At 53.6% G+C, this 23,338-nt stretch overlaps 1 protein-coding gene across 5 annotated transcripts in view; it reads left to right on the top strand.

Annotated features, from left to right (window-relative positions):
- Positions 1–8,373, top strand: part of KCNH2 (potassium voltage-gated channel subfamily H member 2) — a 33,500-nt gene extending 25,127 nt beyond the window's left edge. For 3 of the 5 annotated variants that reach the window (XM_041753196.1, XM_041753199.1, XM_041753201.1), the window contains 10 exons: positions 657–1,085; positions 1,594–1,981; positions 2,311–2,510; positions 2,953–3,205; positions 4,373–4,566; positions 4,844–4,943; positions 5,490–5,762; positions 5,836–6,022; positions 6,314–6,491; positions 7,806–8,373. In XM_041753196.1, the coding sequence (XP_041609130.1) occupies positions 657–1,085; positions 1,594–1,981; positions 2,311–2,510; positions 2,953–3,205; positions 4,373–4,566; positions 4,844–4,943; positions 5,490–5,762; positions 5,836–6,022; positions 6,314–6,491; positions 7,806–7,955 (2,352 nt within the window). In that variant the 3' untranslated portion in view covers positions 7,956–8,373. The remainder of the gene's footprint in view (positions 1–656; positions 1,086–1,593; positions 1,982–2,310; positions 2,511–2,952; positions 3,206–4,372; positions 4,567–4,843; positions 4,944–5,489; positions 5,763–5,835; positions 6,023–6,313; positions 6,492–7,805) is intronic. The other 2 variants (XM_041753198.1, XM_041753197.1) reach the window with 2 other exon arrangements.
- The last annotated feature ends 14,965 nt before the right edge of the window (positions 8,374–23,338 follow it).

The following is a 23,338-nucleotide window of genomic DNA, read 5'->3' on the forward strand; positions in this document are numbered from 1 at the left end:
TGGCAGGAGTGTCTTGATCTCTCCCCAAGGGAGACCAAGGGGCCTGAGTCTGGGTGGCAGGTACTCTGGGGCCAGTGGCAAAGGGACCCTTAGGCCCTCAGTACCCAGGCTGCTGGTAGTGGCACCTCTATGGGAACTGCAGTGACCACCAGCACTTTATGTGTGGAAGCATGCTCCTGAGGCCCTCACCCAGGCTAGGAGCGTTAGCCCTTAGAGCATTTTCTATAACTGGGATCACGGTATGTGTGTGTGTGTGTGTGTGTGTGTGTGTGTGTGTGTGTGTGTGTGGTGTTCGGGGGGGTGTAGTGGAGTTATAACCAGAGGTATGGGTGTGCGTTGCTGATGGGGAGCCGTACATCTGGATACTACTGCCTGGTGCCCTGAGCTCAGGTAGCCAGACAGCAGGTCCATGTGCTGCATGGGCAAGTGTGGTGCCTGAGTGACAAGGCGGTCAGCGGCTCTGGTCACTTGGCTGAGGGGGGAGCATTGTGACCGACACTTACTGGCGTCTTCCTTACTCTGCTCAACCTCTTCTCTGGAGGCTCCAGCAGAAATGTCATCTGCTCCTACCCTGGAGATCCCATGGGCCTGTCCTCCCCTGCCCCAGCCCCCAGTGGGACATCATTCCATCACCCTCACCTTCCCTGCCTGTCCAGGTCCTGTCCCTGGGAGCTGATGTGCTGCCAGAGTATAAGCTGCAGGCACCACGCATCCACCGCTGGACCATCCTCCACTACAGCCCCTTCAAGGCAGTGTGGGACTGGCTTATCCTGCTGCTGGTCATCTACACAGCTGTCTTCACACCCTACTCGGCCGCCTTCCTGCTGAAGGAGACAGAGGAGGGCCCCCCGGCCCCCGACTGTGGCTATGCCTGCCAGCCCCTGGCTGTGGTGGACTTCATCGTGGACATCATGTTCATTGTGGACATCCTCATCAACTTCCGCACCACCTATGTCAATGCCAACGAGGAGGTGGTCAGCCATCCTGGCCGCATTGCTGTCCACTACTTCAAGGGCTGGTTCCTCATTGATATGGTGGCTGCCATCCCCTTCGACTTGCTCATCTTTGGCTCTGGCTCTGAGGAGGCAAGTTGGCAGGGAGGCAGAGGCTAGAAAAGGAGAGAAGGCGGTGAGGCACAGGGGCTAGTGAGAAGAAGGGGGCATGGTAGGTGCCTCAGGTAACTCATGGCTACCACCCCTCTCCACGGGAGCCACTTGCCAGGTGGTCCAGAGGGGCCACCTTTTTCTATTTGTCTATCCAAAGAGGCCACCATATTCTAATCACCCAGAAGTGGTCTGGGAACTTGTGGGGATCCTGGCCAGGCACCTTAGGGTGGACGTTTTACCTTTCAGAGCCCCATTCTCAGCAGGGGGACCACAAGCCATCTGTCACAAAGAGGAGCCCTTTGTCACAGAGCTAGCATGCAGATTAATGAGACTGTGCTGGGCTTAGGGGAATGGGAGGTGCTTGAGTCATTAGAAGGTTCTGGGAGGAAGTCTTTGGGGGATTTTACTTCCAGTGACCCCAAGTGCTGCAGTGCCCCCTGCCCCACTCCTCACTTGGCTCCCACACTAAACATCTCTCCCCCAACAGCTGATCGGGCTGCTGAAGACAGCGCGGCTGCTGCGGCTGGTACGCGTGGCAAGGAAGCTGGACCGCTACTCAGAGTATGGGGCGGCTGTGCTCTTCCTGCTCATGTGCACCTTCGCGCTCATTGCACACTGGCTGGCCTGCATCTGGTACGCCATCGGCAACATGGAGCAGCCGCACATGGACTCCCGCATCGGTTGGCTGCACAACCTGGGGGATCAGATTGGCAAGCCCTACAACAGTAGTGGCCTGGGTGGCCCCTCCATCAAGGACAAGTATGTCACGGCCCTCTACTTCACCTTCAGCAGCCTCACCAGTGTGGGCTTTGGCAATGTCTCCCCCAACACCAACTCGGAGAAGATCTTCTCCATCTGTGTCATGCTCATCGGCTGTGAGTGTAACCCTGAGGGTGGGCAGGGGGGAGAGGGGGCGTGGCCCAGAATCTGGGAGGAGCCTGTGATGGAGGAGAGGGAGGAGGCCAGATGGGCCACAGTGGGGCCCTGGGACTTAGAGGCTCCAGGGACTACCGTCGGGGCATATTTGGGGACTGGGACACCAGGCAGAGGCGCAAGTCAGAGCCCCAGGGCACAGGTACCCGGGCATCTCTGTGTATCTCTTGCGTGTGGTTACGCTGAGATGTGACTGCGTGTGTCATTGACCCGGTGCAGGGGCGGGCAGGGTCCCTCGGATGCTGATGGTCCCACTCACCCCCGCCCCCAGCCCTCATGTACGCCAGCATCTTCGGCAACGTGTCAGCCATCATCCAGAGGCTGTACTCGGGCACTGCCCGCTACCACACGCAGATGCTTCGGGTGCGGGAGTTCATCCGCTTCCACCAAATCCCCAACCCCTTGCGCCAGCGCCTGGAGGAGTATTTCCAGCACGCCTGGTCCTACACCAATGGCATCGATATGAACGCGGTGAGGCCACTGGACTCCCACTGGACTTCGAGAAGGGCTGGTGGTGGGCTGGATGGGGCAGGGTCACAGTGAGACTTCTCTTGGTGCAGTGAGCACCCCTGACAGCATCACACACGATGGTTCAGGTGGTCACAGTTAGTGCTTAGAAGGCCCCCAAGAGAGATATTCTCCTTTTGCTAATGGAGTTCATTTTCTGGGAGAACTCTCACCATGGGGCAGGCCGAACCAGGCTCTTACATGTAGGCGGAGCATTTGAATCTTACAACAACCCCAGGCAGGAACTGGTCTCTGCACTTTACACAAGAAAATGGAGACAGAGAGCAGCAAGGCCTCATCGTCCCGAGGGCGCAGGGCTAGAAGGGGTGGACTCTCTGATGCTCCTCCCAGGGTCTCAGGGCCGGGTGCCTGAAGACAGGGTGCTGAGCCAGCCCACCGCCCCCAGGTGCTGAAAGGCTTCCCCGAGTGCCTACAGGCGGACATCTGTCTGCACCTGAACCGCTCGCTGCTACAGCACTGCAAGCCTTTCCGAGGGGCCACCAAGGGGTGCCTGAGGGCCCTGGCCATGAAGTTCAAGACAACACATGCACCGCCAGGGGACACGCTGGTGCATGCTGGGGACCTGCTCACCGCCCTCTACTTCATCTCCCGGGGCTCCATCGAGATCCTGCGGGGGGACGTCGTCGTGGCCATCCTGGGTATGGGGCTAGGTAGCAGCGGGTTAGAGGGGGGACCAGGTGCTGGGCAGGAAGTGCCTGCCGAGGCCTGGAGAGAGGTCTCAGCTCTCTGAGGACACAGTTGTTGGGGCTGTAGATGCAGGACTGCCTGCAGGGATCTTCAGGTCCTTTAATACACTTAAGCATAGGCCCTCCAAGAGGGGCATGGGTGGGGCTGCTGAACTCTGGGGGTCCTTGCATTCTGCTCTCCCTCAGGCTCTCCCCACAGGCAGTGACATTCTTGCTTCCTTAAAGCAGGACCAAACTGGATACTCCAGGATGGGCCGTGGAGGGAGGTTATGCATCTGATTTTACTGAGGAAATTTACCAAGTTCCCTGCAGCCTCAGTGACATAGCCCAGTCCAGCCCTCACCCTCTCCAAAGCAAAAGGAATCTTGCCCCTCTTCCCCTCCCATCCTTTCTGTCCTACCTGTACCTGGGCAGGTGTGCCTGGCAGGGGACTTCCTGCCCTCCGCCTGTCCCTCCCTTGGCCCCCTACAGATGCTCCTTAGTGCAGATGTATCACAGTGGGCCTTTTTAGATTTTTACTTCTCAGTTCAGCACGAACACCTGTACTCACTCCACAAACATCCCAAACACAACTAAAACCAAAGTTTCACCATATAACACTTAACTTTACTATGTGTGATACATTCTGGGGTTATCCGTTCTGTGCTGTGATCAGCTATGCTATCCCGTTTTCTTTTGGTAAACAAAATGCTGGGCTTGTTTCACTCCTGTGTTATGATCTCAGCTTGAACACTGAGGGCACAGTGATTGGCCAGGAGGGGTTTGGGGCTTGGGGTTTGGAGGGGAGTAAAGGTGGGCTTAGAACCCAAGGAAGTCAGGGCCATGGGCAGAGAGGAATATTCAGGCCAGTCCTGCTCGCTGCTTCCAATTGTTGGGAGGCAGGGAAGGCCAAGCCCTCTCTCCCATCTCCCCCACCACACTGATGGCCATGAGCACAATTCCTGCCTTTGGAGGGACTGGGGATAGTGGATGCTTCCCTGGATCTGGGGCCTGGGGCTGGTGGGTGGGTGATCAGACTGAGGGGAGGCCCCCAGCCCAGTGTGAGAATGCCCAGAAGACAGGTGCCTGTGGCCTGCGCTGTGGCCCAGGGGCTGAACCCCCACTCTTGGTGGCCTCCAGGGAAGAATGACATCTTTGGAGAGCCTTTGAACCTGTATGCTCGGCCTGGCAAGTCCAACGGGGACGTGCGGGCCCTCACCTACTGTGACCTACACAAGATCCACCGGGACGACCTGCTGGAGGTGCTGGACATGTACCCTGAGTTCTCTGACCACTTCTGGTCCAGCCTGGAGATCACCTTCAACCTTCGGGATGTGAGTGGGCTCCCCTGCCCAGGCTGCGCGCGGGTGGCTGCCCCCAACTGTGTCATCTCTCAGGGCCCATTTCCCTGCCTGTCAAACCCTACAGCAGTTGGATGAGGTGAAAGTCCCAGCCTCAGCTCCGGTCCTAGGGCAGAGGGGACATTTGTGCACCAGCGCTTCCTCACAGCGGGTGCTCTGGGCCCCACTTTCTACGTTAACGAGGGGGACTGGGCTGACCTGGGCCGGGCAGGTGGCCGATGAAGGGCCCTGACACCGCTTTTGGTTCCAGACCAACATGATCCCCGGATCTCCCGGCAGCGCGGAGCTGGAGAGCGGCTTCAACAGACAGCGCAAGCGCAAGCTGTCCTTCCGCAGGCGCACCGACAAGGGTGAGGGGGGCGGGGTCAGCTCCTCCTGCGCTCTGCAGACTCCCGCGCCCCTACCTTCAGTGCCCCCGCGCTGCTCTCACCCCACCGGCCCAAACGCTCTCCATTCCCTAACGCCCACTTGAACTGGCACCTCCTCCAGGAAGCCCTCTTCCATCCTCCTGGGCCGGTTGGTGGCCTCGGCTCCTTTGGGCCTCAAGTGGCTGGCGTCTTGGGCGTTGCCTTGAACTGATGTGGGGCTAAGGGGCAGGACGGGGGAGGGCGGGCGAGGGGGCCAGTGACGGGGGTCCGGGAGAGCCCCGGCCAGCAGTGCCACAGCCTGTGCTTGGGCTGTCAGTGGCAGTCGGAGCGACCTGGTCCCGCTCCGGGAGCTCTCTGTCCCCTTGAGCGCGGAGGAGGTAGGGTGGGGTTGAGGAAGAGCAGAAGAAACACCCTGGGACAAAACAGGGTGCCGTGGCCAGCCCTCCCCCCTCCTACCTCCCATCCACACCCCCCCCCCCCCCCCCGTGCCTCCTTCCTTCTCTGAGGCCCATTCTCTGTCTCCCACAGACCCGGAACAGCCAGGGGAGGTGTCGGCCTTGGGGCCGGGCCGGGCGGGGGCAGGGCCGAGTGGCCGAGGCCGGCCAGGGGGGCCGTGGGGGGAGAGCCCATCCAGTGGCCCCTCCAGCCCTGAGAGCAGTGAGGATGAGGGCCCAGGCCGCAGCTCCAGCCCCCTCCGCCTGGTGCCCTTCTCCAGCCCCAGGCCCCCCGGAGAGCCACCGGGTGGGGAGCCCCTGACGGAGGATGGTGAGAAGAGCAGTGACACCTGTAACCCGCTGTCAGGTAGGGTAAGGGCCACCCTGGATGGGTGGGGTGTGGCATCTGACCCGACCTCAACCCAGATCTCTGGTTCCAGGCGCCTTCTCTGGAGTGTCCAACATCTTCAGCTTCTGGGGGGACAGTCGGGGCCACCAGTACCAGGAGCTGCCTCGCTGCCCTGCCCCCACCCCTAGCCTCCTGAACATCCCCCTCTCCAGCCCATGCCGGCGGCCCCGGGGCGACGTGGAGGGCAGGCTGGATGCTCTCCAGAGGCAACTCAACAGGTGAGGACGGCTCTTGGGCTCGTGCTCAGTCTGAAGCTGTGGGTGTCCAGGGGGTGGGTATAGCGGGTTGTGTGTGATCTGTGGGTTTCCGGCAGTGTTCTGGAGCGAAGGGAGGATTACTGCTCCATGTATTGTGCACGTTGCACCTTGACCTCCTCCTTCCAGTCAGTGCTGAGACCAGGGCTGCATACCTAGTACCAGCCAGCTGGTCCATAGGGTGGTCCCCAAGTCACAGTTCCTGGTGTCTCCGCATCCCCGAGAGCCAGAGCATCCTCCTCCTTCTTGCTCCAGGCTGGAGACCCGGCTGAGTGCAGACATGGCCACTGTCCTGCAGCTGCTGCAGAGGCAGATGACGCTGATCCCACCTGCCTACAGTGCTGTGACCACCCCGGGGCCTGGGCCCACCTCCACCTCCTCTCTGCTGCCTGTCAGCCCCATCCCCACCCTCACCCTGGACTCGCTTTCTCAGGTAAGTCCAAAGCCCTCTCCCTGCCCAAGGCATCCCAGCCCTGCCTTTTCTGCCCCAGTTCCACCCCAAACCTGCTTTGCTGTGCTTTTGCTTGGCACTGGACCTCAGCGTTCCCCTCAACCCTATTTCTGCCCTTGTCCCAGACTATACTCTTAGAGGAAGGCTTCCTTAGGAGTGCAGGCACAGGGCCAAGTGGGAGAGTCCCCAAACCAAAGCCCCCCAAAAGCTGGGCAAAAGAAGCCAATAGGCTGAGAGATGTCACCTACATGACCAGATCTACTCAAGGTATCTGGGTCATGGCCATGAGTAGTCTCTTGAAGAGGGGCCTGGTAGAGCCTGAGACTTGGGAGTGGGTGCAGCTTGCCAGGGCACCCTTGGGATGGGGTCCCAGCTCCCTGCTGTGCCTGACACTGCTCAGCTGTGGCTCTACTGCCAACCAACCGCTCTCACACTAGCCACTTTGCAGGGTTGTCTGGAGGGCTTTGGCTAAGCCCCAGGGTAGTGCCTCTCTCTTCTGCTGGAGTGGGCCTCTGTCACCCTTTGTTCTCTCCTGAGTGGACATGGCTGTTGCCAGCCTTCTAACAAGACAGCTGTGCCTGGGCCCCAAGAAGGGGGCTCTTCTGGCTCCCAGAGGTGGCCTGGGATCTGCTCCCCCCTTCCTCTGGCATCTGCTCCCCCTCCCATCTGCTGCCTGCTCCTGTTTGCAGACACCAGAGCCCACGTCAGCAAATGTGCCAGTCTCCCTTCACGGCCTCCCCCGCAGAGATCTCACAGCACACACTCTGTCAGCATCCACAAACCCCTCCTGCCTGCCCTGGCACTCTCCCTGGCCTTCCAAGGCCTGGCCAGCAGCCTGCCTCTGTTTCTAGGTCCCTGAGTTCTTTCTAGATTGCAAGAGGGAGCCTTGTTTCTCGTTCTGTACCAACCCAGGGCCTCTTATTCTGGGTTGGGTTTGGATTCATCTGCCCTGTTCCCCAGGGAAGGGAGGGACTATGACCCTGAGTTCTCCCCTGCATCAGGGGCCTGCTCCTGGGGCTCCCAAGGTTGCCACCTCCCCGTCGTGGGTCTTGCATGTGGAGAGTGCATGTCTCTCCTTCCCACCTCAGCACCTCCTTTTGTGCTTCAAGGCTGCTCTGTGTGCCTTGGCCCTTCTCCTCGTCCCCTCTGATGCTCTTCTTTTCTCCCTGTGCCTGGCACCCAGTTTTCCTGACCCTCTCTGTTCTGTGACCCTTCCCTTTATTCACCTGCTGGCCCCCTGCATTCCCTTCCTCCCCTCCCACAGGCACTTCGTCTGCTCACACTATGTTTTTGCAGGTTTCCCAGTTCATGGCGTTCGAGGAGCTCCCCCCGGGGGCCCCAGAGCTCCCCCAAGACGGCCCCCCTCGACGCCTCTCCCTACCGGGCCAGCTGGGGGCCCTCACCTCCCAGCCTCTGCACAGACATGGCTCAGACCCAGGCAGTTAGTGGGGCTGCCTGGTGTGGACACGTGGCTCACCCAGGGTTCAGCGCACTGCCTGGGCCCCTCCCCTCAGAGGCCCTGCCCGGGAGGCCCTGGCCAAGACAGGGGAGAGGACCAAGGACCGTGAAGGCACAGCCCCTCCCCCAGCCCTTGGGGACCATCTTCTCCTGCAGTCCCCTGGACCTCCATGGGAGGGGCAGGGGCAGGGACAGGGCCGGCCAGTAGATGGGGGGGTCTGTGGTCCCCCCACTGCCCTGGGGGCATTAGCTGGTCTAACTGCCCGGAGGCACCTGGCCCTGGGCCTTAGGCACCTCCAGGACGTTTCTGCTATTTACTGCTCTTATTGTTAAGGATAATAATTAAGGATCATATGAATAATTAATGAAGATGCTGATGACCATGAATAATAAATAATTATCCTGAGGCAAGTCTAGTAGTACTGAGAGGGTGCGGCTATGGGCACCCTGTATCCCATGTTCACACTCACCCCACATGTGTTCACACTCATCCCATGCACACTGGGCTCTGTGGGAATCAGGGTGCGTCTGCGTGCACTGGGCCTGCAGGGGCTGCCCCAATACCTGGGTATGGAGTGTGTGTAGAGGGCTGTTCCTGGGGAGGGGGGTGGACATGGGTCATCTTCGGTGCTTCCTGCTTCTCTAGGGCCCTGCTTCCTTGTGGCCCTGGATTCAGGATAGCAAAGAACCTGCTGGATTGTTTTGAATAGAGGTCGTTCTAATGGGATGCCAGGTCTTGGTCCAGCCTCTCGGGGTCGTGTCTTTCTGGGTGGCATATTGGCTGCCAAAGCTGGCCCCACTGACTGATACTGCAGCCATACACTGGTTTGTCACCTTATACCTGTCACTAACCCAGCCCACACTAACCCTAACCTGGGGCTGTGCTGCTCAGTTCTGGTCCATATCCCCCAACCCTCTGACTTGCCCTTATCTTGACCTTGACCCTGACACACGTAGACTGTGTGTAGTTAGGCCCCCACAGCAACCCAGTTCTGGGCACACTGGTTTTCTCAGCCCCGGCTCAGAGCTCCCCAGGTGTCTGGCTGCAGATGGGCCTCACTTTGTTCACTATGATCTTTTGAGCACCTGTGATCCTTGAGAAGGTGAAAGTTTTTGGGTAGCTCATTGCCATTACTGGGGGAACAGTCACAGATGTATATTGTGATATATATCCTGAGGCCATGCATGCTGCTGGTCTTGTGGGGACACCTGGCCCCCTGGAGGAGGGGCCAGCAGTGACCATGGCAGGGCACCTGCTGGCCAGCAGGAGGAGCGGATGGGCAGTGGCCACCTCTGCTTGTAGGCAGTAGTGCTGCCAAAGGCCTCCAGTGCTGGTAGGGCAGTTTCCTACTTAATCCCCACAACCCCTGGCCCTTTGAAGTGTTAACTTCGCTTTATAATCAAATGTGGCCCATACCTGGGGTGGGGTTGGTGTTGGGAGCAGAGGCCCCGCCCCCGAGCAACCTGGAGGGTTCTTGCTGTGCCCAGAGGAGGGAGGAGAGAAGAGAGAGAATCTCCCCCTGTCCAGGGAAGTCTACACCAGGCCCTGGTCCCAGGATCCTCCCTGGGTCTGCTGCCCATGCTCCTTACTTGAGAGTTTGCACGCAGGACTTCCTGGTGGGTTGATGTATATGATGGGGGGGAAGGAGGTGGTGGGCAGACCCTCTCAGCAGAGGCAGAGACACACAGAGGTGACCGTGAGGCTACTGGTGAGAAGTAATGTACAGACCATTCAGTGCTCCTGGCACGCTGGCTCTGTGAGAGCTGGGCCAAGTGCCCGCTCTCTGATGCTGGCTTCTCCTTGTTACCATCTGCCCTTGGCCTTAGAGCATCCTCATCCTGGAACTCAGCTACAGTTCACACCACTCTGCCCAGGTGCAGGAGTGGAGGTGGGAGGATGCTGAGCGAGGGGCTGGGTCCATCCAAGTGAGTCAGGGCTGGCCTTGGTGGGCATCTGGTGGAGAGTCAGCACCATACCAGCCCCCACAGTCGGTCACTGGCCTGGTGTGGACTTTGGTGCTTGTCTGTGATGAAAGCACATGGATGTCCCAGCGGCAATGTGCTCAACCTGTACAGGGTGGGGGGCTGCCGGTGTGGCTAGGATGCCCAGGACCAGGTCCCTACCAGGAGCCACCTGCTGAGGTTCCAGGGTGGAGGGGGGGGGACAACACTTACTGGATCATTCTACCTGTCCAGATGCACCTAGGTGCTGGGTATGTGCGTCATTTAACTCTCAGGGGTAGGAGTAATTAGTCCAAGTGGAAGATTCATGCTCAGCATGGTAAGTGACTGGACGGCTGGCACTCACACTGCTGATAGGTGACAGTGCACAGCTTCAGAGTGCATAGCAGGAGTGACAGTAACTTCAGGGCATAGCCCTGGGGCTGACACTTGCTGGCGACAGGGTGTGGCGTCAAACCTGGCCGTGTGAGGCCTAAAAGGCAGGCAAGGGTGCTGTGACTGGGAGTGCAGCCCAGTTCAGGAGTCTAGCATGGAGACCCCTCAACTCTCATTCCTAGCCTGCTCTGGCCCTCCCCTCTCCTGGCCAGGTGACAGCCCCCTCCTCCTGACAGTCCGGGGTCAGGTTCTGCCCAGCACGCATGAGTAGTGCTATACCCTGTGGCTCTACCTGCATCCCTGGAGCTCTCTGCTGGGGTGACGAAGATCAAGTTTTTGGGCAGAGTCGGGCATGACCACCTGTAGTGGGGCCCTGGCCCCAGACTGGCTGGACCTTACAGGGTCCTTGTTGCATCCCTGAGACCTGAGAGTTCTCAGATGTGTTGGAGAAGGGTGGGTGGAGCTCGAGCTCCTGCATTCTAGTTGGGAGTACAGCCTAACGTCAGGCTACATCCCTCTGGGGGCCACCCTTGCTCTCTGTGCATCGCTCACTTATTTTATTTTATTTTATTTTATTTTATTTTATTTTATTTTATTTTATTTTATTTTATTTTTTATGTTTTTATTTATTTTATTTTTTTAAAAATTTTTATTTATTTCTTAGAGACACACGGAGAGAGAGGCAGAGACACAGGTGGAGGGAGAAGCAGGCTCCCTGTGGGGAGCCCGATGTGGGACTCGATCCCGGGACTCCAGGATCACGACCTGAGCTGAAGGCAGATGGATGCTCAATCACTGAGGCACCCAGGTGCCCCTTGCCCACTCTTTTAATGTCTACCTCATCTTATTTGTTTTATTTTATTTCATTTTTGTAAAAGCCATCATTATAAATGCTTTGGAAGGGAGATGAGGGACCATCAGAAGCCAGCAGCCTGGGAGCCTGGTGGAAAGGGTGCCTAAGGGGTACCATTCCTAGGGCCCAGGAAGAGAGAAAAGGAGGCATGGGGACTGCTGTGCAGCCCCCTGCCTGCTAGGCTGTTCCTCTCCTAGTCTGAGGCAGTGGCAGCTCCATGGGGGTGGGGCATGTTCATTCAGTGGGACCTAGAGGAATGGGTCTAGGGCCTAGCAATGGGATGTGCTCAGTGTTTCCTGAATGGATGGATGATGGATGGATGGATGGATTCAAACACTGCCCTCCCCCCTAGGACAGAACCCCTTGGGTTGGAGATGGGGGCTGGGAGGCCTCACGTGGCTGGCAGAAGCAGAAGGAGGGCATCTTCCTAGGGCTCTGCCTCTCACCTTGTGTCCCCCCTCTCCCGCCCTGTCACCAAGTTTTCCCCTATGTCAGCCAGTCCTCATGTCTGCTCTACACAGTTCTGTGGCAACTGCTCACTGTCCCAGACAAGGACAGGGACTGTTCTGCTTCCCAGCACCACCCTCTTGGATGCTGTGTCCCCAGCCTGGCCAAACCTTCAGAGGCAGCTCTGCAGCCCGGCTGATTTTTCTAGAGTCTGTTCGCTACGAGGCCAGGGAAGGAGGTTTGATGTCAGGCCCTTTCTGCCAAAGGTGATGGTAAAGTCCCCTCTTCTCCCGCAGAGCCGGGCCCCCAAGTGTTGAGGATTTGTTGCCCAGAGGTGAGGGTTCTTCCAAACCAGGAGGGCCAGAAGGGTGGAGCGGGGGCTGGAAGAGGCTTGATGGGCAAGGAAAAAAATCCGGGCAGTTATCAACACCTGGGATGGCAGGTAGTGGATCCTGGCGCTGGAGTATGGTCAGGGATTGGGGATAGGACCCCACAACAGTACGGGCCCAGGCTGCCTCCTCCTATCTCCATCTCTGCACCTGAAGGCCCAGGAGCTGAATGAGGACCTGATGGTGTGTCCTTGCCTGGGAGCTCAGCCCCTGCTCAAGGTCCAGGTGCAAGCTCACCCCTGCTCTTTTCCTTACCTGGACTCTCGCCCCTGCTCAGCCCAGAGAGCGGCAGCTCTCACATTTCAGGAACAAATAAGAGTAATTGATACTCCTTGAGCACATCCTTTGTGGTGAGCCTTATTCCTGCTGCCTGATACCAAAGCCCAAGAGGCTGAAGTAACTTGCCAGACATCTGCAGCTCCAGAGAGGGGAGCAGAGTGCGGACCCTGTTGGGCCAAGCCTCCACCTGCTGGCTTAACTCTTGGGCACACTGCTGCCCTCGCTCTAGGGATGGTGACTGAGAGACCTTTGCAAGGGTCTGGGATTTTGAGAATCTTCTCACCCCTGCAGACTTTTGTACCTTCTGCTCCTTTGTCTGGAGGGTCCTTTGGTGAATTCCTGCTGGTCCCCAGGTGATTCTTGCAAGAAACACTTGGTTCACCCTCTCCCTGGGGCCGGGGGCCCCTCTGTGCTACTGCAGCACCTTCTGCCCCCCTGTCCTCCCCTCCCTACCCTGAACCGCCGGATCTGGGGAGTTTATTGCCTCCGTGCTACGCTGTGTCCCTGTCTGCTTCCCCCCAGCATCAAGCACAGCAGCTCTCCCAGAGCAGGCACTGAGCAATTTCCTAAAGGAACATTTCTGAATTTGGGTGGTGATTAACAGTAAAATCCTTAACATCAAAAGGGCCCAAATGCTTGACTTTGGGGGGTTGTGTCTTCCTGTGCAGCTAGGCTCAGGGCATGAGGGCTGAGTAAGTGGCTTGGGGTTTCTGGCACTCCCTGAATCTCTCCTGCTACAAGCAAACATGGGCCTGGTACCCTGGAGGTGGCCCCTCAGGGTCCATGCTCTTTACATCTCCCACTTTGCTCCCTTGGCTCAGCTCAATACATGGGGATGGGTCCTTGCCCTGAGTTACAATTAGGGACCTTGTCTGGTGCCCTCTGAGGCTGGCATCCCTGCTGGTGGGCATCTCAGGGCACACTAGACATCCTGTGATGGCCACTGCTCACCTGAGCTTTGGGGAGCTCCTGTTCTGCTTCCCAGCACCACCCTCTTGGATGCTGTGCTCCCAGCCTGACCAAACCTTCAGAGGCAGCTCCGTAGCCCGGCTGATTTTTCTAGAGTCTGTTCTCTATGGGGCCAGGGAAGGAGGTTTGATGTCAGGCCCTTTCTGCCACTCACCTGCTCACACTGCATAAGCAGATGATACCAGAGCATGCCCAGGCCCTAAAGGGACAGATGGCCTGTTGGCCTACAGGACACAGCCTTTGTGTCAGTGTGGCACAAGAAGGTTCTCCTCTTCCTTTCCAGACTCGCCTGCCCTTATATTTCCTACTGCCATGAACCTGCCCCTCTGGCCCCGTGAGATCGTGCTCTGTCAACTGGGCTTGTGTTCTCTCTGCATTTGCTCCATCCTTCCCTCTTCTTGGAGTGCAAACTCCGTTAATTCTGGTCTGGAGAAATCCATCCATCCTGCCAAGTCTTAGCTCAGATCTGGTGAGCTAAGCTTCCCCTATAGCTCTGGCCTCAGATCTTTGTTAGAGCCCCTCGCCCCAGCCCCACCTGTTGTTTTGCCTTTTTTCCGGAAGGGGATGGGCTGAGTATTGGTCATCTTTCCATTTCTTCCAAAACACCTTCGTTGGGGCAGTGGAGAGACTTCGCAGGCACCTTGCCAGTATATCTTGCTGCCAGTGTCCAGTTTCCGGCTGGCGTCTGGTGGAGGGCTCCTGCTACTGTCCTGTGTGGCCATTAGTGCTCTGATGGCCGAGGGTGAGATAGGTCCCTCCTCGGGCTTTTCAGTTTCAACTTCAGGTCTGTGGGACACATATTTCCCCCGGGGTGGTGGACAATCCAGTGGGAAACTGGCTGCTCAGGTGAGATCTTACCTGCTTGTATGGTAAGGAGTGTCTTCCTCCATCGGCTTCCTGCTGAGCTCACTGCACCCAGTGAAGGACACACAGGGTATTGCAGTCGGTCTCAAATCTTCAAAGATAGTGAAACAAATTTGAAGCACAGAGACTTCTAAGGTGATTATTTTGAGAGACTTTGAGATAACTGTATGTCATAAAAGAGTGGTTGGTGTGAAAATTAATGATGATTTAGTAAAAGACCGAATAGTAACAGTTTTCGTAAAGCTGTATGGGTACATGATATTAAACCCTACAAAAGCTCAATTTTTCTTGATTTATGAATGCAAGAACATTTTCAATAAAGCAATTCTTGATACTTTATATTCTAAAAGTCCATGTACAGTTCACTTTTTTTTTTTAGTTAACTTCTGTCTTCCAAAATAAAAGAGAATATATTCTGAGTCATTTGTTTAAATAATCGGCTTCATTATTTTATAATCACACCTCATAAGTGAGTCGGAAATCTGTGAGAGCCATTGCTAAGAAACAAGCACAGAAGAATTTAGCACAACTGTCTTACCATTATTTTAAAATTAGCAATAGCATAAGGTCTGGCTGCAAAAGACTTCGATGCTAACTGGCAGGAAAATCAGTCATTAGGGAAACAGTCTGGAGAGGGCTCACGCAAGAAGCCACCATATGTAATGGCTTTGCTTCCTCTCCCTGCTCCACCAGGAGCTGACAGCTGGAGAATCAGAGGGAACTCGATGATTAGGGACACTAGGAAGGTCAAATGAGGCTGTTCTCATGGACTGAAGCAGCCTAAGTGGAATAAAACTCTTAGCGAATGGGAAGATGACCGTGGAATGCTTTATTTTAATGTCAGACTGCCCGAGGCTTCTTGGAATTGTGACTGTCCTGCAGGGAAGTTGGTTTTATGTGAGGCCCTGAGTGATCATAAAGAAGAGTTATCCTCAGGGCTGGCGTGAAGAGTGTGGAGGGAATGAGGATTGGCTAAGGGATCATGCGCCATCCCACAGAGAGCCTCCCCATGTTTCTGTGGAGGCCCAGCGGGTGAAGTTTCTGCTCTGAGTTAATACCCCTGTGACTTGTGTCTCTGCAAGCACCTGTCTCATAAGCATGCTGTTGACTCTGATGCCCGCTGCCACTCGCCACCGTGCCACCGTGACTCATGCTGGACACTTACCCCAACCTGCTTCATTGTCCAAAAGCACCACTCACCAATGCTATCGGGTGTAGCAGGTAATTATTAAAGACACGGGGTTGCTGTGGGTGCTGGGGAAGTTCTGTACAGCCCGGCAAACAACTGAAAAGATGATCTCAGACATTCCCATTCTGAATTCTTGGCTGCCTCCTTCACTGGCTGACTCCTTCCTGCTCCTTCCAAGGCCCTCTTGGTTGGTTCCCATTTTTCTGAGGATACTTCTGTCTCTTCTTTTTCCCCACTTCTCTGGCTGCTCCTAGACACTCAGGTTTCCCCTCAATGGTCTGTGCAGATCCATTCAAGTTTCTCCTGGCCCCTCTCAGCAGATATTGCCCCAAGGCACTACCTTTCTGCTCCCAAGGAACCCTTCCAAGCTACTAAGACGCTCTCCAGGTGTACTCTGGATGGACCCAGAGAAGAACTAAGCATGGCCCTAGAAGGGAGAGGTGGCTGCAGTAAGGCTTGCTTGTCTTCCTCCCTCCTTTCCTCCCCACCTTTCCTTCCTTCTTGATTAGCAAGCAGTTTCCCCACAACAAGTAGTGATTCCCAAGGAGGCATTTAGCCCTTGAGGTGGGCACTTAGAGAAGAGGTGAAGAGCATATACGCAGCAGAACAGAAGACAAGGAGCCCAAGACAACAGAGGCTGGTCGGGATCTGAGGATGTCTCGGCTTCATCCACACAGGCAGTCCTGAAGGGCATGGAGATAGTGCTTGATTTGGGGCCAAGCTATTCAGCCCAGGTCTTTGGAAAATTTGTTCATGAGCCAGTTAGCTTGCCTCTTGCAGAGGCACAAAATGCAGCTCTAGCCAACGTCGTGCACTTGGGACCCCAAGCATTTGGTGAAGGAACTGGGTCTGGGAGGGACTGTAAGTGCTATCGCTAGTTAGCAACCCAAGTCGGGGCTGGTGGCAAAGCCCTGCTTGCCAAGGGCCGACCAGCTGGCTGGCAAACATTGAATGTTCTGGGTAGCTGTCAAATTTGTGGCTCAGAAATGAATAAAATGCAGAAAAACTGCAAGTAACTTTGGTAGAGAGGCAGCTCCTTTGATTAAATGCTCGGCAATTTGGAAGTAACTGATGCCAATGGACCAGCACTTCTCTCTCTGCGCACCATCCTCACTGGACAGCATCTCCCCTGGGGTAGCGCCCGTGGCCGGGACCAGTGCTGTTGGGCTTCCTGCCCTTTTGCCCCTGTCTTGACTTTACAGCTCAACCTAGGGCAGGGGAGTTTTCAATTAAAATATTTTTCTTGGGCTCCATCTAGAATGGCAGAAAGTCAGGAAAGGCCTGTAGAGCACAGAGTTTATCCCCCTCAATTTTTGGTGGAGGAGGATGGGGCCCAGAGTTGGCAGAGGCCGGGGGGTTAAGTGCTGGCCCGCTGCAGGTGGGACATGAGGACATGAGGACATGAGGAAGGTTGTGTGAGACCCAACCACGTGTTCCATTCACCCTCTTGTAGTTCAGCTACAAGAACACCGGAGGGGAGTGCAAAGGGATAACCAAGCCCCCCTCTGTGAGTACAGGTGGAGCTTCTTTTATTATTTAGTCCTTCCCATCCTCAAAGACCAGCCCCACAGGTGCTCTTCCCCGTGGAGCCTTGTCAGTGATCCTCTGTGACATTTCCGTGATGCCCCACACTCCTCCGTCCTGGGCCAGATCCTAGTTGTGAGTGCAGTGCTGGCCAAGCAGAGCTGGGATTCAGGGGAACACATCTCTCGTGTGGATGGAGATGCTCTCCTTGATGATGACATGTCCACCCCACGACTTCTTGGCTGACCACAGACATATCCTTTCAGCCCTACTGCGTAGAGGGGATCCCTGTGGAGTTTCCACAGAGGGGGACAGGGGCTAGCTGTCTAGAATGTGGCAAGAAAGAGCTAGCGTGTCTGCAGTGTGACCTGTTCCCAGTTTTCTCAATTCTGGGTTTTCCCCCGGGATGCAGGACGCCTCCTGACCCGTGGGGAGGTGTGGCAGTGCCCTGTGCCTTGCTCAGCTCTGTGTTGGTCAAGTATGGCTTGTAATTTGGGGGGGAGTTTCGCTCTCAGGTAACAGAGGCTCCCTCTGACTGTGACGTGTCTGGTGCCAGTCCTCGCCATCCTCTCTCCCCAAGAGGATGCTGGGCCAGAGGTCTGCATGAATTACAGCTTGGGACCCAGGTAAACTTGAGTGAGAAGGCATTTCTGTTCAGAGCCACCTGCTTACCTGAGACCTGACCTTGCCTATGGCAACGCTCCCACATCCACCCAGGGGGCGGGCACCAGATGACTTTGGAAAGGATTGAATTTGCATTTCTTGCTCAGGCTGGGGCAGAGGTTTTCTGGGCTGACACTGCATTCCTTTGCTGTAAAGAGGAGCCCGAGAAGGGGCTTGGTGGTTACAGCAATACTCCACCATTCTCTGAAATCTTTTCCATGTAGGGGGGGAATCCACAGGTTGGAATCTGCACCTGGCAGGGTCCTATTTGCCCCCGAGTTCCTCAGACCTGGTCAGTCTGATGACAATGCAAAATTAGTCACACATGATGAGTAACAGCAACCTGCCTGGTTGTGAGGGACCCCTAGAAGCTGCAGCTCGGGGTGGGGGGCAGTTCTGGGAGATAGAGGGGGTACACACAGGAGTTTAGGCTCCAGCACCTGGAGAAGGAAGAGGTGCCAGAGGAGGAGTCTTAGTCTGCGTTGGCTGCTGTAACAAAAAGGCCACAGATTAGGTGGCCTATAAATAATAGAAATTTGTTTCTCACAGTCCTGGAGACTGACAAGCCCAAGATGGAGCATCAGCAGATTCTGTTCCTGGTTCACAGACGGCTGACCTCACATGGTGGAAGGGTCAGTGGGGTCTCTTCCATCAGGGCTTGGATCCCCTTCCCCAGGGCTCCACACTCAGGACCTGCTCACCTGCCAAAGACCCACCTCCTAATGCCATCAGCTTACACATTAAGTTTCAACCTATGAATCTGGGGGAGTCACAAACCTTCAGTTCATGGCGGAGTGGACCGGCCATAGCAGGACACCCTCACATGGCCCAGACAGCCACGCACTCCTTGGGCGCAGAAGAAAGAGCTATAAAAAACAGTGGATTTGGTCTTTTCATAGTTTAGAGTAGAATTTAAAAGCCCATGTTAAGGGTTAAAAATTATGAAACAGACTTGATAGAAACCAAGTTATTTTGGGGATACATTTTACTGGTTGCTGTTGTGGAGAAGGTGGCATTTTTCACCTTTGGCAAAATGAAATAGAAATATGTGTTAGTCTTGTCTTCATAACATGACTATAAATTCCTTGAAGAGGGGGCTGAGATTGAAGCTGACAGGAAGTGAGGGCAAGTCTCTCACCAGAGAGAAGCAGCACTTCCTGACTCCTGTCCCTGAGTGCAGGAAATAGAAACCCCACGAGTTCACGTTGTCCGTTTTTGTCCTTGTCCCTTGTCCCTGAGCCTGGACACAGGGCTGGGCCCAGTGCAGGCTGGCTGGCTGATTGAAAATATCAGGGTTGGAAGAGTGGGCTGTGGGAAAGCTCCAGAAGTGACAGAGAAGGAGCCAGGAAAGGCATGGAAATAGGCTCATGGGGCGCTAAGGTCAGAGCTGGAAGACTTTTGGGGGAGCACTTGGCTTCATCCATTCAGAGACTGAGCCACTGAGCTCCAGAGAGAACATGGGGCTGGCCTGAGGTCACACAGATGATCAGTGTCAGGGCCAGGTCTAGAACTAAGGGCTTCTGGACTCCCTATCTTGCCCACTCATGACCTTCCAACCTTTAGGAAAAACCCTCATAAAACCAGAGCTGTATTTTGAGCATAAAGATAACGCATTGGATTCCTGTCAGACAGCCTGTGTGGGAGCCTTTCTCAGGGACTGGGGCGGGGTTGTGCTGAACCTGCTTTAGAGGTGTTGCTATCTTCAAGGAGACAGGAAACGGAAGGTGGAATCTGATTCAATAACCTCCCACTAGGAATGTGAACTGGTGCAGCCACTCTGGAAAACTGTGTGGAGGTTCCTCAAAGAGTTAAAAATAGACCTGCCCGACGACCCAGCAATTGCACTGCTGGGGATTTACCCCAAAGATACAGATGCAGGGAAACGCTGAGACACCTGCACCCCGATGTTTATAGCAGCAATGTCCACAATAGCCAAACTGTGGAAGGAGCCTCGGTGTCCATCGAAAGATGAATGGATAAAGAAGATGTGGTTTATGTATACAATGGAATATTCCTCAGCCATTAGAAACGACAAATATCCACCATTTGCTTCAACGTGGATGGAACTGGAGGGTATTATGCTGAGTGAAGTAAGTCAATCGGAGAAAGACAAACATTATATGTTCTCATTCATTTGGGGAATATAAATAATAGTGAAAGGGAGTCTAAGGGAAGGGAGAAGAATATGTGAGAAATATCAGAAAGGGAGACAGAACATAGACTCCTAACTCTGGGAAACGAACTAGGGATGGTGGAAGGGGAGGAGGGCGGGGGTGGGGGTGAATGGGTGACGGGCACTGGGGGGGGGCACTTGACGGGATGAGCACTGGGTGTTATTCTGTATGTTGGTAAATTGAACACCTATAAAAAATAAATTTATTAAAAAAATAACCTCCCACTAGGATGATCAGCATCTCTTTGTGTAGTTATCATCTAACTTTACCGATGATCAGTTCACGTCCAATCTTGTTTCACCCATACCATTCACTCTCCTGATATCAGATGACTTTGCAAATCTGGTTTGCAAATCCCAGAGACCATATAATTTCATCTGTAGGTATTTCAGTATTTCCAAAAGATGAAGACTCTTTTTCAACAAAGGTACTCACAATAGCATAACCACACCTAAAATGTAATAATTCCTCAATATAATCAAATATCCAATTAGTGATTCAATTAAGCCAAAAATCCAAAACCAAATAAAGTCCACACCTTGCAATTGGTACTTATGACTCTTTTTTTTTTTCTTAAGACTTATTTATTTATTTGAAAGAGAAAGAGAGCACAAGCAGGAGGGGCAGAGCAAGAGGGAGAGGACCCCCAAGCTGACCTCATTGAGCAATGAAGGGTTCAATATCACAACCCCGAGACCATGACCCCAGATGAAACCAATAGCCAGTCGCTCAACCAACTAGGTCGTCCAGGTGCCCCATGTACTTGGAACTCTCTTTTTTTTTTTTAAGGTTTTATTTATTTATTCATGAGAGACACAGAGAGAGAAAGAGGCAGAGAGAGCAGGCAGGGAGCCTGTATGTGGGACTCAATCCTGGGTCTCCAAGTTCACGCCCTGGACCCAAGGTAGTGCTACACCGCTGAGCCACCGGGGCTGCCCCCATGTACTTGGAACTCTTAAATACATTTTAATCTAAGGATATTTCTCCACATTTCCCCCTTGCTTTTTGGGTTTTGATTGAAGGATTTAGGTTGTTCATCTTTTAGAGTTTTCTACAACTGATTTTGCTAATTTCATCCGTGTGATGTAGCTTAACATTAGGATGACAACCGACCTAGTTTGCCCAGTGCTGAAACTGGGGAAAACCTGAGCAAACCAGGATGGTCAGTCACCTTACATTTTTTTTTTCCTGTCACTTATATTTCTCATAAGTTAGTAGTTAAATCTAGAGTCTTTATCAGATTCAGGTTTAATTATTTGGCAGGATCATTACCTGGTTGGCGGTGTGTTATTCTAATAAGAGGCACATAAATAGCCAGTTGCTCCTCCTTTTGCATATTAGGAGGCATTAACGAGCATTGCATAAATCCATTCATTCATTAGGGTTGCAAAATGACGACATTCTAATTCTACCTCCCCTTTCCTGTATATTAGCTGGATTGCTTTTATAACAAGAAACGCACTCCCTGAGACTCTGGTTACTCAGAGCTAGCTGCAATTCATATAATGAAGGCACTGTCAGTGCTTGATTCCCCCCCCCCACCTTTGATTTGCTGTTTTTTTTTCCAAATACGGTTCCTTGGCATGGCCGAAAAGTGAAGAATGAGTTTCCTTTAGTAGCATTATAAACTCACGGATTGGAAAAAATTTTGAGCCCTTTGTAGTCACTCTCCTTATTGTGGCTTGCATGTTTCCATCTTTGGCTGGTGGAAACATATTCAGGTTGGTTTCTGAGTTATTTCAACAGGGAACAGCTTTCTTGTTTTATAATTTGACAAGATGTTCTGAAGCAAATTATTTTGTATGTGCCTGTCCTGGTCTTGGGAATAGCCATTTGTCTGATGAGTTGTGGTCCTTTTTGTTGGGAAGTGTATTTACAGATGGGAATGTTCTTTGCTCCTAGACTACTTACTGTTTCTAGGTCCTTCCAGACCTAGCTGTAGCTAGGAAATCTATACTGCTTTTTTAAAGATTTTATTTATTTATTTGCCAGAAGAGAGAGCGAGAACAAGAGAAAGCACATGAGCAGGGGGCAGGGGGCAGAGGGAGAGGGAGAAGCAGGCTCCCTGCTGCGCAGGGAGCCCAATTCTGGGGCTCAATCCCAGGACCCCAGGATCATGACCTGAGCCAAAGGTAGATGCTTAACCCACTTGAGCCACCCAGGCGCCCCGTAGGTACTACTTTTAAGAGATAAAATCTATAATGTGTTCATACTGATATTACTAATTCACACGCAGAACTAGAGTTTTAACTTAATCTCCTTTTTCCCCACGCTGAAGATCCTCACTCATAATGGTAACATAATCACTCGTTTGCTTTATCCTCAAACAAGCACACGTGCGCACGCGCGCGCACACACACACACACACACACACACACACACACCAGTCTCAGAGTAACACTACGAACCACCACAGCTAACAAAATGATTACAGAAAAACAGCTGGTGATATTTTTGAAGTTTTTTTGTCCTTACAGCATATCCCACTAGGGCTATAGAGTCAAATTACTGTGTTTAAGTCATTGGAAATAATTCCTTGGTTGGTTATATTACAAACTGGTGGTTACATTATATAATTATGGTTTATTTGTATAATTTCCCTTTTCATTTTTGGGGCTTGTTTTTTAAGCTTAATTCCAAAGTTGAACATACCAAACAAGGTATTCAGAGAAGTCTAACTTCTATCCCTGTCTCCTGTGTTCATTCCATCCCTCCCTCCCTCACTGATAACCATTCAGCTATTTTTGTCCTTCTATTTTATTTTAAATAAGCAAATGTATGTATGTATCTAGTTCCCCCACTGTAAAACATTTATTTATTATTTATTTATTTATTTATTTATTTATTTATTTAGGGGGTGGGAGAAGGAGGGGGGAGGGGCACAGGGAGAGGGAGAGAGATTCTCAGACTTCCTGCTGAGGGCAGAGCCTGACACGGGGCTGTAGCTCACAACCCTGGGATCAGGACCTGACCCAAAATCAAGAGTTGGATGGTTAACTGACAGCCACCCAGGCGCCCCATCTCAGTACATTGTAAATTTGTATGTTTCTGTTGCGAATTGAATTCCTGGGGAGCAGGCTCCTGAGACAGACTGCTAGCATGCCAGGTGTTTCTTTCTTTTTTTTTTTTTAAATTTTTTTAAATTTATTTATGATAGTCACAGAGAGAGAGAGAGAGAGGCAGAGACATAGGCAGAGGGAGAAGCAGGCTCCATGCACCGGGAGCCCGACGTGGGATTCGATCCCGGGTCTCCAGGATCGCACCCTAGGCCAAAGGCAGGCGCCAAACCGATGCGCCACCCAGGGATCCCCGCCAGGTGTTTCTTTAAGAATGATCTTTGGATGAACACCTGTGAAAGGGACAGGAATGAAGTAGGATTGGACAGAGGGGCAAGTTGAACAATTTTGACAGAGTGCCCCGCCAAGCCAATGGGGAGCTCTGGAGCTGGGATGAGGTGACAGGTCCCCCCTCTTGTCTCTTGTTAACCGGTCATGGGATGTGGGCTACTTGCAAAGAGGCGTGACCTTGGACGAGGCAGTTTCTTCTGCTGAGGAGACCCATATGAGGGATCTTCTGAGGGCTCGCAGTCGGTGGGGGAGTAAATCTTTCATTTCTGAAGGAAAATGGGTAGTACATCATAGCACCCACCTTTGTCTCTTATCTGTGTATAAGATCTGCCTTCA

Source organism: Vulpes lagopus, chromosome 4 (genome assembly GCF_018345385.1).
Source record: "Vulpes lagopus strain Blue_001 chromosome 4, ASM1834538v1, whole genome shotgun sequence".
Lineage (NCBI taxonomy): Eukaryota > Metazoa > Chordata > Mammalia > Carnivora > Canidae > Vulpes > Vulpes lagopus.